At 43.1% G+C, this 16,576-nt stretch overlaps 1 protein-coding gene across 2 annotated transcripts; it reads right to left on the bottom strand.

The window, feature by feature from the left end:
- Positions 1–5,853: 5,853 nt before the first annotated feature.
- ZNF572 (zinc finger protein 572) lies at positions 5,854–13,539 on the bottom strand. Of its 2 annotated transcripts, XM_072774471.1 has the most exons (4): positions 13,421–13,530; positions 12,438–12,594; positions 11,344–11,455; positions 5,854–10,706 (listed from the first exon to the last, which is right to left on the bottom strand). In XM_072774471.1, exons 3-4 carry the CDS (start codon positions 11,420–11,422, stop codon positions 9,202–9,204), a joined length of 1,584 nt encoding a protein of 527 aa, XP_072630572.1. In that variant the 5' UTR covers positions 11,423–11,455; positions 12,438–12,594; positions 13,421–13,530; the 3' UTR covers positions 5,854–9,201. The 2 variants fall into 2 exon arrangements, with proteins under 2 accessions (XP_072630572.1, XP_072630571.1); XM_072774470.1 differs by lacking the exon at positions 12,438–12,594 and having other exon boundaries at positions 13,421–13,539.
- Positions 13,540–16,576: the final 3,037 nt, after the last annotated feature.

Genomic DNA, 16,576 nt, shown 5'->3' with positions numbered 1-16,576 from the left:
CGCCGCGGCCCCTGGCCCCCTCGGCCGGAGTCAGCGGTGCTCTGTGCTGCGCCCGGAGCCGCGGCTCGGATCGGAGGCGCCGCGGGCAGCGCTTCCCTCCCCGGACCGTGTCCAGGACGCGCGTTCGAGGGGAACGAAAACGGGAGGACGAGAGGCGGCCCTGGCTAGGAAACCGGGGGCCCCTCGGATTCCCAGGGCTGCGCCGAGCACAGGCTGGTTCGGATCCGGCCCGGGGCCCGGGGCCTCTCCCGCCAGGGCCGCGGCTGGGCTCCGGCGCGCGCAGCACCCGGCACGCTCCCCGCACACCTGCGTCCGGGACCCGGGACGGGCCGGAGGATGAAGGGTGATGGTGGTGGCTAGTGGGAGGGAAGGCCAAGTGACGAGAAACTGGAAACCTGCCGGCTCTGGCGGCCACTCACCTGCTTTGTGACCTCGGACGAGACGAAGGCCAGTCAGCCTTTAGGGGGAGCGGGCAACCGCTTCCTGAGGTCGAATCCTTACATCCTCTAACACCTCACTGCGTTTAAGAAAGTGGGGTGTCGGGGATCCCTGCGTGCGCAGCGGCTGAGCGCCGCCTGCAGCCCGGGGCCTGGCCCGGGAGACCCGGGATCGAGCCCCACGTCGGGCCCCCTGCGTGGAGCCTGCTTCTCCCTCTGCCTGGGCCTCTGCCTCTCTCTCACTCTGTGTGTGTGTGTGTGTGTGTGTGTGTGTGTGTGTCTCTCATGAATAAATAAATAAATCTTAAAAAAAAAAGTGTGGTATCGGCGGTGCACCCGGGTGCTTAGTGGGTTAAGGGTCTGTCTCGGGCTCAGGTCATGATGTCAGGACTCTGGGGTCCAGCCTCAGGGGGGGCTCCTCTGCCCCTCCCCCGGCCCCTGCTCGCTCTCAAAAAACTAAAACCTTGGGAAAAAAGGAGTATGGCATCTGTCCTCATTTTTCACCCCAAATAAATGTCTTACTTGCTGATAAAAATAATTGTGTCTAAATACTTTCACAGGCATCATCTAACCCCCAAATAACAAAAATGAAACTTAGGTGAAGTGGCTTGGCCAGATCACAGCTGATACCTGATGAAATCAAGTTAAGCTCCTGGTCTCCAAATCTTGTGTTCCTCAATATTCTTTGTTAAAATTATCACTGCTTTAACATTCCTCCATTATAAAATCAAGACTTTAATTCTTTCCCTGACAACAATCCTCACTGGAATCCACAAATTTGCCTGTTTGAAATATACATCAAATTTAAAATTTACATCAAATTTTCCCACACAATTTGACGTGTGGGAAATAGTTTTCTTAAAGCTAAATTATCCAATAAACTGCTTGTTGGTTCCTATATTGCTAATGGAAGGCTTGAGCAGCTGACTCTTAACAGATGAGAATACAGTATCACCAGGATGTTACTGGACTACCCCGTACTTGGAATTAGCATAGGAGGATTTTTCTTTTCTTATTAAGTAGGTAACGATCACAAGGATGTTTAAATCTTGGCATGGCTCCACTCATTCAAAAACAAATATCTGGGCAGCGCAGGTGGTGCACCGGTTTAGTGCTGCCTGCAGCCTGGGGTGTGATCCTGAAGACCCGGGATCGAGTCCCACGTCAGGCTTCCTGTATGGATCCTGCTTCTCCCTCTGCCTGTGTCTCCGCCCCTCTCTCTCTGTCTCTATGAATAAATAAAATCTTAAAAAACAAAACAAATATCTGCCACTCAGTCCTGAAGCAAATGCAATGAAATATGACACAAATCAGCCACTAACTGGCAGAAAGTAATAAACTATAGAGAAAGTCCATGAAAAATACTTTGTAATTGGGAAGAAGCAGTGTAAGGAGACTTTGGAGACCAGGTGACTCCAAAGAAACCGGAAGCCTGGTGGACCTGTCTGGTGGGAGTAGGAGTCATGCTGGAGACAGCTGCAGCCATGAAGCTGTAGGAGGCCAAGAGGAAGTAGGAGAAATATCGAGTCTTCTCTTCCCCCCAGGGCCCAACCTCCCACTAGGGGCTTCTCACTTATTGGCTAGACACCATTTGAAAAGCAAGTTTGAAAAAAAATAAAAATAAAAAAAAATTAAAAAAATAAAAAAAAAAAAAGAAAAGCAAGTTTGAGAAACACAGCCTGCAGGGATCAGGCCACCTGTGAATCAGAGCATAGCATGAGCTATTTTAGGAGATTTGAGTACAGGTAGACCTAGAATTGGCTTACTTTCTAATATTTATGCCTCTTGATTATTTTTCTCATATTGTTATACTGATGAGGATCTGAAGCACAATACTGAAGAGTGCTGGGGATATCAGGTTTTCCGTTATGATTCTTGATTTTAGTAGGATTATTTCTAATGTTTCAATCTTAAAGAGGATGGTTATAATTTCTCCATTTTAAAAAATCAAATCTTTTTAAGCATATACTGATATATATGTATATTTTTTCTGTTCGTGTAGTGAATTTAGTGTAGTGAATTCTTACACTAACAGATTTGATAAAGGTTAATCAGCCTACTATCATTTGGAAAAACTTTATCAGGATGTATAATTTTTAATAAAGCACCATGTTAGATTTTTTTTTAAAGATGATTTATTTGAGAGAGAGAAAGAGCAGAGCTAGCAAGAGAAAACACACGTGGGCAGTGGGGGAGAGGGATAGAGAGAGAGGGAGAAGCAAGCTGAGCTCAAAGTGGGGCTCCAATCCCAGGACCCTGGGATCATGACCTGAGCCGAAGGCAGATGCTTAACCAACTGAGCCTTTAGATTTGTTTTGAAAAAATACTTTGTAATCATTACAAGAGTTAAGAGTATAGTCAGCATTCTCAATGCCTTTTTTCATAGATTAGCTCTTTTTGTCCTCACAATCACACTATGAGGAAGGTACTGTTTTTAACCCCATTCTACAGATAAGGAAACTGATACACAGAAAAGTGGTCACACAGCTAGTAAGTAGCAGAGCTGGAATCCAAGCTCAGAGAATCTGGGTCAGAGGCACTTGGGTGGTGCTGCCTTAAAGCCTCTTGGTGTCAGCTCAGGTCATGATCCCATGGTTGTGAGACAGAGGCCTATGTTGGGCTCTGTGCTCAATGTGGAGTTGGCTAAGGATTCTCTCTCCTTCTGCCCCTCCTGCTGGTGTGCTCTCTCTCTGAAAGAGAGAAGAGAAGAGAAGAAGAGAAGAGAAGAGAAGAGAAGAGAAGAGAAGAGAAGAGAAGAGAAGAGAAGAGAAGAGAAAAAGAAAGAAAGAAAATCTGGTTCAGGAATCTGGGATTGTCTGGCTAGAATGCATTTTTTTCACCCCATACAAAGATCTAGTTACCTTAAAACAAAGAACGTATCTGATCTTGCACTGATGCCTCTGCTCTCCCTATTACCCTAATTTGGCACGTCAGGACTGGACTTAGGCCTTTTCAAGTGCCATTCTCAATTCAAGGAAAAGCCTTGGCCTCCCTTCTTCAATTATCCATTGTTAAAGACCCAGACCAGGGATCCCTGGGTGGCTCAGTGGTTTAGCCCCTGATCCTGGGGACCCGGGATTGAGTCCCACATCAGGGTCCCTGCATGGGGCCTGCTTCTCCCTCTGCCTGTGTCTCTCTTTCATAAATAAATAAAATCTTAATAAAAAAAAAAAGACCCAGACCAATCATCTCTCTTTGTAACTCCACCTCTGTGCCATAGCAGTCACCGATTTAAAATTGTCAATTTTCTTCATTTTATATTTTTTTTGGTACAAACTGAGCAATTCCTTTTCCATTAATGTTTTTGTCACATATTATATCAAAATGTTCAAGAGTTACTTGCTCACCTTTCACCCAGTCCATAAAGATTTTTAATGCCAGTCATTTAATTGTTCTGCATCCCCTTGGTGCTTAATCTTTTGTAAATTCTAGTTGGAATTTGAACCTTTGTTGTCATTTTCTTTTTCTTCTTGAATACTGCTCATAAAGCCACAGTATATACATCAAGGTAGTTCAATGGAATAAACACATATCAAGTGTCTACTTTGTGTCAGGCACTGTGCTTGGTGTTAGGAGTAGAGCACTGCACCAAGAAGACACAGTACCTGTCATTTGGGGGTTCAGAGTTTAATGGAGAAGATAGTAGCATACAAGTAATTAAGGATGTGCTATGCATCCAAAAAAAAAAAAAAAAGAGCAAGTAAATGTATCGGAGGGTAAGAAGATATAAAGTAACCTGGAGGTCAAGGAAGGCCTACCAGAAGTTATGCTTAAGCTGAGGTTTGAAGAATTAGTAGGAGTGACCAGGTGTAGCCTCTGGTGATGGTAATGACCACACCTTACATTTCTCCACTACCCCACCCCCCAACAGTGTGGCAGTAAAACATCGATCCCTGCAGCTGACAATACAAGTTTTTCACTGAATTGTGGCTGGCAGTAGGATGGGCAGGATGAGGATTCTAGTCTTCTGAGTGGTGTCACCTGGTATTTTTGTAAGCTTCCAGTGTGCTTTTTTTACGACATCAATTTTACAAACAAAAAGGTATTCAACCACTTGCCAAACCTGAATTTACCTTCATCTCCTAGATTTGGGGTGCATTCTCTGAATCAGGTGACGGGAGGTACTGCACTAAGTAGCCAGCCCTTTTCCCAACCATTTTTCCTCCTAGTACTTCACAATTTTGGGCATCATTATCACTACCCTAGATCTTAGAGCAGCTTCTAGCGCCATCTACTGTAATTGTGCCTGCGACCCAGGAGGAAAAGTCCAAGTAGTTCTTTTTTAAAAAAAAAATTTTATTTAAATTCAATTAGCCAACATATAGTACATCATTAGTTTCAGATGTAGTGTTCTCTACACTCAAGGAACTGACAGTCTAATGGGAAGGCATATGCTGGAAGAGCATACTCTTGGGCATTAGCTTAAAACATGTGAGCATTGGACATCCACTCCATAACTACTGAGAACCACTATGTGCAAAGCACTGTGTCTAACTTCACTAAGCTTGTGTTTTCACAGAGCAAACCTAACCCATTTTAATATACTGTGATTTCTAGCTTCCTGGATTATCAAATTATTAGATTTGAAGACAGAGGGTTCAGCATAAATTATAGTTCAGAAGTTGGCAAGATGTCAGTCATCTGAAAAGCTGCACAATTTTCCTGTCTTTACTTACATTTGTCCCTCCCAAGGTCATTTGAACTTCTGCTAAACACATATTAGGCATCGGGTAAATTTTTTTGAATGAATGACCGACTATACTGCTTGAAAGGAATTATATAAACCCAAATACAGAATCAAGAAACAATAACAGTTTTGTCACTACCATGATTTCAGAAAGTGAGACTGTCAAAGATGAACATGCTGGACTAATATATGAGGGGCAATAGTCACAAACCATATTCCACTACCTCTCACCATCAATGAGGAAATTCATACAGCACTAAGGAAAAGACGCATTTGGTAGATCTAATTTGGATGACTTGGAATGATGGGAGCAAATCTTCACCTCAGGTACTAGGATAAGAAACTCACTGTTTGCATGCCTTCTGGTAGACTCTACAGCAGGTAGGGAGTGAATTTACCACTACGTTTGTGAGTATATGCATTGACATGGATTTCCTCATTCTACTGAAGGGAAAAAAATATAAGCCTCTTCTCTGAGTAGGAAAAAAAGATATGAGTCTTCCCTTTAGTTAAAAAGAAACTATGAAACAAATCACTTAAATAAGAATGCTTTACTGGGGGCCTGGGTGGCTCAGTGGGTTAAGCATTCGCCTACAGCTTAGGTCATGATCCCAGGGGCTTGGGATTGAGCCCCACATCAGGCTCCCTGTTCATGGGGAGTCTGCTTCTCCCTCTGCCCCTCCCCCTGCTCGTGCTCCCTCTCTCTCTCTCAAATAAATAAACAAAATCTTTTTTTAAAAAAGAATGCTTTATTCTTTGTGCTGGCAAGAAAAATAAAGAATACAGAATATTTACTTCTTGGGGAGCTACATAAGAAAATCTACCTGCTGATCAATGAAATTGAGGCAAAAGCATCAAATATTATTAACTATTATGTTCTCCTCATAAGTGAAAAATCTCTCTTCTGTTTTCTTAGTTTTCAATCTAAAGAGACAATAATGCTTACTAAATCATTTTACTCATGGAGCCTACCTTAACCCATCTAAAATGTGAACATATATGATTCTATAGACATAGATGTTTATAGACATTGAGGTTTGTGAAACAGGTTTTTTGTAATCATGGCCAATTATAATACATAGAGTAGGTGATGCTGATAGGATATAAATTATACCTGTTGTTAGTCTCTTCAGACAGGAATTAACTTAAGTTGAATTTGCTATTTTGTTCTTTCCTGACTTAAACTGAATCCTTTAAGAATGACAAAAAATCCAATTAGCCAAATAAAATAAATGGGTTTTCAAAAGCCTGCAAACTTGAAACCCTATATAGTTATGTGATTTTTGAGCCTTATTCTGCAGAGTTCCTGAAGTTGGTCATAAAGAATTCACAAGTAGGACTAAGTTGGGGTAGTACTGCTACTTCTGCAAATATGGGGAGGACATTTTTCAACTTATTTCAATCAATAAAAACCAATTACCGTGTATTTAGACATAAGTACTGTGCTAGCTGCTTTGCAAACATTTATTTAATCTTTACAGAACCCCATGAGACAGCCATTATCCCTGCTTTACAGATGAAGAAGCAGGTAGAGTGGCCACTTGCCACACATACTGTGGTTGATGATGGTACACCACCCCAATAGCTCCTGCCTTGCCACTGAATTTTGGCCCCAATAGCAAATGCCCAAATTTAATTATCAAACAGTAATCAGACTCTTAGTTGTCTGTGGTAAAAAGTTACTGAAAACAATTGTCCTCAGATAGTACAATTGGAGATAATTTGGACAATCCTTCCTAACATACAAAGGTAAAAAGCAGCCTAGGTGAGGGTCACATAAAAGCCAATGCCACCCAATTATGTTTTCCTTCTTTTCAAAAGCAGAAAATCACCCCAAATGCTTCTTAAGTCTTTTGTTAACTTTTGCTTTACTTTTCAATCCTGTAACAATACAAAATGACGTAACTGCCTCACCAGTATCAGGCATACTACGATCATGAAAAAAGAAATATTCCCCATGCAATTCAGTTATCTGCCAGCTACAGCCCTTTGCAGCAACTCTAATGAACCCTTTCTGGCTCTACATTCCTAATCTGTATTTCCACATAGTCTTCATAAAATATAGTTTGAATTCAAAAATGAGACTAGAAATCCTGAGCAATTCAGGAGTCTCAACCTCGCTACACATCTACTCCTTGCACTGGCAGGAAAAAATAGGGGCTAAGAGCATAGGAAATAACTTAATGCTTGACAAATCCTCATTCCCACTGGACAAACAGGGAAGATCCACACACCCGGTAAGTCAGGAGGCAAAAGAAAACCATCAAGACTGGAACTAAGGAATCTCAATAGCAAACTGTCCCTGCACATGGCTCAGATGCAGAGGGTTAATTATTAGAAAAAGAACCCAGGATCTGATCTAACCAAGAATTATGTAATGAGAAAACTAAGGGGAAAAGACTATTGGTCAAAAATTCTTAAAACAGAATTCAAGAATTCTACCTCTTAATCTGGTTTTGGCCAAGACCATGGGATCATATCACTAGATTACCAAGACAGCTGAACATAAGACATACAAGCATTAGGATGGGCCAATCTCTCGACCAAGTACCTCTATCCCATTTCCACTCTATGTTGCAATTCCTCTTGGAGAGCAGAAACCTCATAGCACATTTCCTACAGTCTTATAAGAAATCTTTATGAGTATGCCAAGAATAATCATCTTGAGGAATGCCTGGGTGGCTTGGTGGTTGAAAACTGCCTTCGGCTCAGAGTGTGATAACCCTGGGATCAGATCCCACATCGGGCTCCCTGCAGGGAGCCTGCTTCTACCTCTGCCTATATCTCTGCCTCTCTCTCTGCGTCTCATTAATAAATAAACAAAATCTTTTTAAAAAGAGTAATAATCTTAAAAGAAGGAACTTTATATGCTATCCCATACAGCAGCAGCCACCAGGTATGTGTGGCTCTTGAGTGCTTGAGTGGTTAGGGCAACTAAGGAACCAGATTTTAAATTTATTTTTTTTTTAATTTTTATTTATTTATGATAGTCACACAGAGAGAGAGGCGCAGAGACACAGGCAGAGGGAGAAGCAGGCTCCATGCACCGGGAGCCCGATGTGGGACTCGATCCCGGGTCTCCAGGATCGCGCCCTGGGCCAAAGGCAGGCGCCAAACCGCTGCGCCACCCAGGGATCCCCAGGAACCAGATTTTAAATTTCATATGATCTTCATATAAATTTACTTAAATATCCACATGTGGCTAGTGACTATTGTATTAGACAATACAGTTCTAAATCCAATGGTTTATTTTCAGCAAATAAAAATGCATTTAAAAACTGAGTCTTGGGCAGCCCGGGTGGCCCAGCAGTTTAGCACCATCTTCAGCCCAGGGCATGATCCTGGAGACCCGGAATCGAGTCCCATGTCAGGCTCCCTCCATGAAGCCTGCTTCTCCCTCTGCCTCTCTGTGTCTCATGAATAAATAAACAAAATCTTAAAAAAAAAAAAAAAAAAAAGACTGAGTCTTGGGCAGCCTGGATGGCTCAGCAGTTTAGCGCCACCTTCAGCCCAGGGCGTGATCCTGGACACCCGGATCGAGCCCCACGTAGGCTCCCTGCATGAAGCCTGCTTCTCCCTCTGCCTGTGTCTCTGCCTTTCTGTGTCTCTCAAGAATAAATAAAATCTTTTAAAAAATAAAAAACTGAGTCTTAAGAGCTACCAAAACAGCCAAGAACTCACATTAATTGTTCAAAAAGAATCTTTCTCTGGATAAATCCCTGAGGCCAGTAACAAATTATTGCCACCCAATCAGGCAAGAGGAAATAGGGAAATTCAACGACTAGCTCAGGTTCAAGCTCTCAGATGTCCTTATTTCCAGGAATTCTCTTTATATTTTCCTTTCAAGCTATTCCAATTTTACCTTAATCAAAAAACATTTCTTCTCATTCATTGGCAGCATCTCTCACTGGGCAGATGTAATGAACAGGGGACCAGGGCCTTCACATTCTCTAACCTGGGAGGTTAACTTTTTTCAGACATTATGGCAAACACACCAAATAAACTTCGCAGCAACACCTTAATTGTAATGGTCCACTAAGAAAAGGAAAAAATAAATAAATAAACAGGCTTTGGGACTCAAGAGGAAGATGGGTTTGGGACCGAAAAAGAGATGAGGGCTATTTCCGCTGGACAGTTTTTCCAAGTCCACCCATGAGGAAAAGCTTCAACTTCAGGAGACTCGAAAGACTTTTCTATGTGAGTTTTCCTATGCTGATTGAGATAGGCACTTCTGCTGAAGCATTTATCACAGTCACTGCATTTGTAAGGTTTTTCTCCCATGTGAGTTCTCCGGTGCCTGATAAGATTAAAGCTCTGACTGAAGCACTCACCACACTCAGGACACTTGTAAGGTCTCTCTCCTGTGTGTGTCCTTTGGTGAATCACCAGGGTGGAGCTCTGACTAAAAGTCTTCCAACACTCTGAACACCTGTAAGGTTTTTCTCCCGTGTGTGTTCTCTGATGTCTAATAAGATGGGAGCTGAGGCCAAAACGCTTTCCACATTCGCAACATTTGTATGGCTTCTCCCCAGGCTGGATTCTGCAGTCTTCTATCACACTACAGTTCTGACTCAAACTTTCTTCGTATTCAGAACTTTCATAGGGCTTTCCTCCTGCATGGGTTTTCCGGTGTGTGATTAGGTTGGAACTTCGACTGAAACTCTTCCCGCATTCTGTACACTGATATGGTTTTTCTCCAGTATGAATTCGCTGATGCTTTATGAGAGTCGAATTACAACCAAAGCTTTTTCCACACTCAAAACACTTGTAGGGTTTCTCGCCTGTGTGTGTCCGCTGGTGGCGAATCAGGCTAGAACTCTGACTAAAACTCTTTCCACAGTCAGGGCACTTATAAGGTTTTTCTCCACTGTGAATCCTCTGATGTTCTATCAGGACATAACTGTGGCTGAAGCATTTCCCACAAACAGGACATTCATATGGTTTTTCACCAGTATGTGATCTGTGGTGCTGAATAAGGTGGGAGCTGCTACTAAAGCTCTTTCCACACTCAGGACATTTATAGGGTTTCTCTCCCGTGTGAGTCCTCTCATGGATAATTAGATGGGAGGTATTGCTGAAGCTTTTCCCACATTCAGCACACTGGTAGGGCTTCTCTCCTGTGTGTGTTCGCAGATGTTGAATCAGGTGAGAGCTGTTACTGAAGCATTTCCCACACTCAGAGCATTTATAAGGTTTTTCTCCTGAGTGGGTCCTCTGGTGAATACGCAAATGGGAACTGTTGTTGAAGCTTTTCCAACATTCAGAACATTTATAGGGTTTGTCTTTGAAGGTCGAATTCTGCTGGACAGAGGCACTGCAGTGTTCCCCTGGGTCCCATCCCCCGTGACTGGGTTTTTCTTCTTTTCCTTTAGAATTTCCCTGATTCTCTGACTTGCCATCATTCTCATAGGAATCATTACACCAGATCTCATTTCCTTGGGACCATGTCAATGGAATTTCTTTTGTATCCTCATGCTTACAATTTTGCAGACCATCTCCTTTAGACCATTTTGAGGCTTTCTCTTTCTCTGCCTTGGAGTTATGGTGTTGAACAGTTTCCAAATTATTCTTACTTTCACCTCCTGTAAGAATAAACAAATATTCTAAACATATTCCCTAGTCTCTACCAGGGAAAGAAATTCTGAATTGCAGTGGAAGGGAGGGAATAACAAAGTAAAAACTTAAAAATTCTTTTATATTAAAAAAAGTGTTTAAAGCTAGTTTTACTTTTTCTACTGTTGATTAGAAGCAGGTGAATTTTTCTGTGCTTAATAACAGTAAGGAAGTATTTAAACAGCTGTCAGCAATTGCCAAAGGGGATTACTGATCTAAAAACATTAAGCTTTATTCTAGAAGACTTAAAAAAGGGGATCTGAGTAGGGGAGAAACTGAGTAAGACACATTCTAAAGTGAAAACTTGGCAATACTTTACTTAAAATCTGAGAAAATACGGAAATAACAATGATACCTACTATTTATTAAGAACAATAGCTTGGCATATAGTATCTCATTAATCCTAAAAAATATGAGATATTTATTTTTCTTAAAGATAAGAAAATTGAGGTTATAAAAGTTAACAAAGCTTGTAAGCAACAGAGCAGGAATCAAATTAGTTTGTCCCATTCAAATTTCCTGTTCTTTCTACACAACCTATAGCACTCCATGGCACATCTTACATTGAATTTCCAGTGGATTCAGATAATCTTCTTGATCCCTCACCTGTAAAAGGGCTTTTCAAACTCTCCCTCTCCTGGAAGCCACTAGAATCTGAGACCAACAGTTTTTGCTCTTGCTCCATCAGTGGTCACAGCCAAGGTGGGGATCAGAAACCCTGTGGAAGGAAACAGGTTATGCTTGGGACCTTGGCTAAAATGTATTCTTTCTCCTCCCCAACCATTGCAACCTAACAACCAGAGGCACAAAATGTTTTGTGCACCAGACTGAAAAAAAGAAACATGGTCTTTATAAGTCTTTTTGGAAAGAAATCTTATCTCAGATGCAAGTGTTCTGCATTAAGGGTTAACCCAATTTACTTCTTCTAAGGAAATAACAATAAAAAAATTAAATCTTAACATTCAAGTCTGAGGCACAAACTTCAAAAACAGAATAAACACTAATACTCATTGTTTACTTAGAAACACTTTTAATTGAAAACACCAAGGTTATTTTTTGGGAAAGGTAACAATAACACCATTAAAAAGAAAAAGAAAAGGGATATGAGAGTATAAGAAGAAGCTAAAGAGAAAGCACCCTGTTTAGAAAGAATAAACTGACCCTTGACAGAGGATGAAACATTTGAACTTCAATTTCAAAAGAAAGTTAGAATTTATATAACCAGTAAAAAAAAAAAGAAAAGAAAGGAAAAAGAAAAAGGATAGGATAAAGCAGAGCTAGAATGATTATAGCCGATAGCCCCTAAATGTAAAAGGGAAGCTAATGAGGGAGCTCTTCCTTGACTCTTTGTCTATTATAATCACAATACCCCTTTTAGGCTACACTTCATCTTCTGGAGCCAATTACAATTTTTGACCTACTATTAGGGGCTGATCTATCACTGGAAAGTAGGTATATGTGTAATTGCAATCCATTTCAGGATATAGAGAACAGCATTATTTGGGAAAAACAAGAGCCTCAAATAAGGATGTACACAGGCACACATGGAAAACAAACAAAAAAAATCTGGTTTTGGAAGAATATTTTAAAAGGTGTAACTTTCACTTTACCACTGCCTATTATGTGCCAGGAAGTGAGCTAAATACACATATTTCTCATTTGATTTTTACAATAGCCCTTGGAGGTCTATGACCAATTACCCGCACGTAGATGAAAAAAGACATTAAGAAACTTTCCCAACGTCACACAACCAGAAAGTAGCAGAGCCGACTTCAGTCCCAAGCCTGTTCGGATGCGGACTTTCACACTCTAATCCACTGCAGTAAACCAGAGCAGGAAGCGGAGCTGGACATAAGCCTAAATAAACCGCAAATAAATCTCAAAGAGGACCTTTATTTTGGAAAACATTAACTGGATTTAAAAAAAAAAAAAAAAAGATTTGCATCTATAGACGTGATACCAAACGGAACTGGCATTCCCTAAGCACCCGCAGCAACTACGGATGTTACAGGAAAAGATAGAACTAGTCTAAATTACAAACAGCCCTAGCGTTTGGGGAGGGGGGGCGCCCCACATACCTAAAAGGGGCAAAAAAAAAAAAAGGAAAATTGTTCACAGGGAGCACTATGTTTTGCTATCTGAGTTATCTAGCTCCAACCGAGTCTTTACAAACGAAGTACAAGTCAGAGTAACAGAGCCCCGTGCAGCAATTTTCCTGCTCAGAAAGGCTTAACTTTGGTAGTTGGGGGGGGGGGGGGGGGGGGGAGGGGGGAGCTCAGGACCACTGGCTCAGCAAAACGGTAGCAAACTCAGGCCACAAATGGTATTGCAGGGCCGTCCCTGAGATGTCGCCCTGCAGAGAGGTGCTTAGGATAAGAAAGTCTTCCCGAGAAAATGCACGGCCTGAAGCTCAGCTTTAGGAACCGTGGGCAGGTGGCAGAGGCTGGGGCGCCCCGCGGGGGTGCAGGTCCAGGAGGCCAGATGCTCTTCAGCCGACAAGCTCCTTTAAGGGTCGAGGGGGGGCGCGGGGGGGCGACGGGGGTGGGGGGAGGGGAGAGCCGCTGGCCCTCGGCCCCTCGCACCGCGCGACCCCTCTGCGGGCCGAAACGGCGGTCTGCGTGGTGCAGCGGCCACTCCTCCAGCCCGCAGCCCTTGGCTCCCTTCCCCCCGAGAAGGGACTCACTGTTCCGGGGGCCACACGAGGCGCCCAGCACCCCAGCAGGCCCAGCCGTCCCGGAGCAAGGAGCCCCCAGCTCCTTCTGACCCCACCAACCCGGGGTCCTAAACTCTCGGGCCCGGAAGACAGAAACCGGAAGCCCCTCTAGCCGCCCCCCGCAAGGCTCCGCCGGGGCCCCTCTAGGAAGCAGGGATGGCCAGGTCTCGTTGGCCTTAACTCTTCGGGTCCTGGACCAGAAGGAGCGGGCAGGTGGATGTCGTTCCCTCCGCTGTCTGACGTCTGTCCACTTGATTCTCACGCCTCACGCCTGTCAGGCGCCTTATACTAGGGGCCCGATTGGAGCGAATACTTTCCCTTGCCATCAGGGCATCGTTCGCTTTAACGTCACCAGGACAAGAAAAATGAATTAAGCTCCTGTGGTTGCCACTGCCACCGCTGTGAACGGGAGTATGTATTTAGCTCTCTGTGCAACAGTTGGACAGCTAACGCATCCACCCACGCACAAAACGATTAGTTTACAAGGAGAAGGATTTAAACCTCTGGTCTTTCATTACAGAGAAAATGCAAGGCAATCCCTTCATCTCCCCCATATCGAGCCTACAAGTGTACTTAGGTCTGCGCCCCGGCCACTGTCCCCTCCTGTCACCACGGAGGGCTGGTCCACATTCAAAACGAGCCCTTTACTGGGACTCACTCTCCTTCCCAATTTCTTGGAATCCTTACACGGACAACTAACCTTTCAGTTCTACCATTTCCATCCCAAAATAGTTCTTGGGCTCCCCGCCCCCCCCCTCCCCCCACACACAATGTTTCCATTTCATGGCTTCCTACTGAAGTTTTAACTCATGTCTCCTGCACGAAAAGCAATAAATCACTAAGATCACCACTGACCTTTGTGTTGGTATTTTTCAGTTCCTAGATCCTCCTTCAGGAATGCTGAGGATTATTTTCTTCGGGAAACACTTTCATTTTAACAGAGTCTTGTTAATCTTTAGTGCTGAGGATTATTTTCTTCGGGAAACACTTTCATTTTAACAGAGTCTTGTTAATCTTTAGTTATCTTTTACCCTATATTATATTCTTACTGTTAAAATAAACGAAGACTTTTAGAAAACAACATGGACGTACAACATCAGTGTATCATTTTTTTTAAGATTTGTTTTATTTATTTTAGAGAGAGAGGGGCAGAGGGAGAGGGAGACAAGCAGACTCCCCACGGTGCCTGGAGCCCACCTTGGGGTTCATTCTCAGGAGCCTGAGATCAGGACCTCAGCCAAAATCAAGAGTCAGATGCTCAACCTCTCAACCAACTGAACCACCCCCAAGACATTGGTGTATCTTATATATGGTGATAATAGAGACACTATTTTGAAGTGACACTACATCATCCTTGTCCTCCAGCACTTTAGTAGTCCCAACAGTCACTTTTGCAAGCCCAGGCTTCTCAAAATGTTGATGTTCCTCAACGCCATCCCAGGACCTCTCTCTTAACCTGAAATATCCTCTGTCTGGGCAACCTTATTCACTTCTACATCTTAAAACACCACCTATTCAGACAACTCACAAAGTTGTATCTCCAGCCCAGGCTACATTTCTGAGCTCTTCACTCTTATCACCAATGCTCTACTTGACACCTTATCTTAGAGGTCTCAGTAACACGTCAAAATCAAAATGTCAAAAGTCAAGATCTTCTCTCTCACTTTCTTCTCCCATATATAGATACAAACACAAAATAAACCTGTTCCTCTTCCAATATTCTCTCCCAATCCTCTAACCAGTTGTACAGAAGACCAGAAGCCCATTTTGTCACCTCCCTTTTCCTTGACCTCCCATATATAATCCATAAGCCTCAGGGCACCTGGGTGGCTCGGTGATTGAGTGTCTGCCTTTGGTTCAGGTCATAATCCCAGGGTTCTGAGATTGAGTCCCACATCAGGCACCCCACAAGGGAGCCGGCTTCTTCCTCTGCCTGTGTCTCTGCCTCTCTCTGTCTCTCATGAATAAATAAATATTGTTAAAAAATCCATAAGCCTCCTCTGTTATATACTTCACACAGAATTCTCAAATCCAGATACTTCTTCCAACCACTTGGGCCACCCTCAATTCAGACAACCATCACCCTCACCTGTAAGATTTCTGTAGCACACTAACAATCCTACAGATGGCCATCATTGCCCTTTCTCATCCAATCTCTCCAATGAGTTCAGAGTGATCTTTTGCAAAGATAGATTTGAATCTGTCACCTTTCTTCATCTAGTCAAAGCCTATCCATCCTTTAGACTTCAGCTCATATATCACTTCCTCACAAAGCTCTCCACGTCCTTCCTGACAGGGTCAAATCCCCTTTATATGCCCTTTTAGCACCGCATTTCTCTCCATTTTAGCCCATCTATGACTGCAACTTTATATTTACTTGCATGATTGTTATTTTGTCAAGATCCATGAGGGCAGAGTTCATCGCTGTTTTTGCTCACCTTTCTATCTTAGATCCTAGCACAGTATCTGACTCTAACAAATATTTGTTGAGAGCCTACTATATGCCTATTACTGTATAGTCTTAGGCACTGAGGATTTAACAGTACACAAAATAGTGTGGGAGTGTCCATCAATAAGCAACACAACCATGTCTATTTATCTATATTTCTCCCCGCCCCCCCCATGCGGAGGAAGGTGTATTATTTAGGGTGGTCATGAATGTTCTCTCAGATAAGGAGATACTTCAGCAGAAATCTGAAGGAAGAGAAAGCAAACTCCATACCGTTATCTAAGGGAGGAGCAATTAAGACAGAGGAACAGGAAGGGAAAAGACCTTGAGATGGGAATGTGCCTGACATGCTCAAGAAACAGTAAGGAGCAAAACAGGTGAGATGAACAATGATAGGAAATAGGTCAGAGAAGCCAGACCCCTTGTTCATGACTGATGAACACAGAAATGCGTCACTCAGATTCCCTTTTAGGAAAAGACTTGTTAGGGCTCAGTCAGTGAAGTGTCCAACTCTTGATTTTGGCTCAGGTCATGATCTCAGGGTTGTGAGATTCACCCCTATGTCAGGCTCCGAGCTGGGCATGGAGCCTGCTGAAGATTCTCTCTCTCCATCTCCTTCTGCCCTTTCTCTCTCCTCCCCCTTAAGAAAAAATAAATAGAAAAGCCTTGTTGTCCAA

Source organism: Canis lupus, chromosome 14 (assembly GCF_048164855.1).
Source record: "Canis lupus baileyi chromosome 14, mCanLup2.hap1, whole genome shotgun sequence".
NCBI lineage: Eukaryota > Metazoa > Chordata > Mammalia > Carnivora > Canidae > Canis > Canis lupus.
This window is presented reverse-complemented; position numbering and strand designations above follow the sequence as displayed.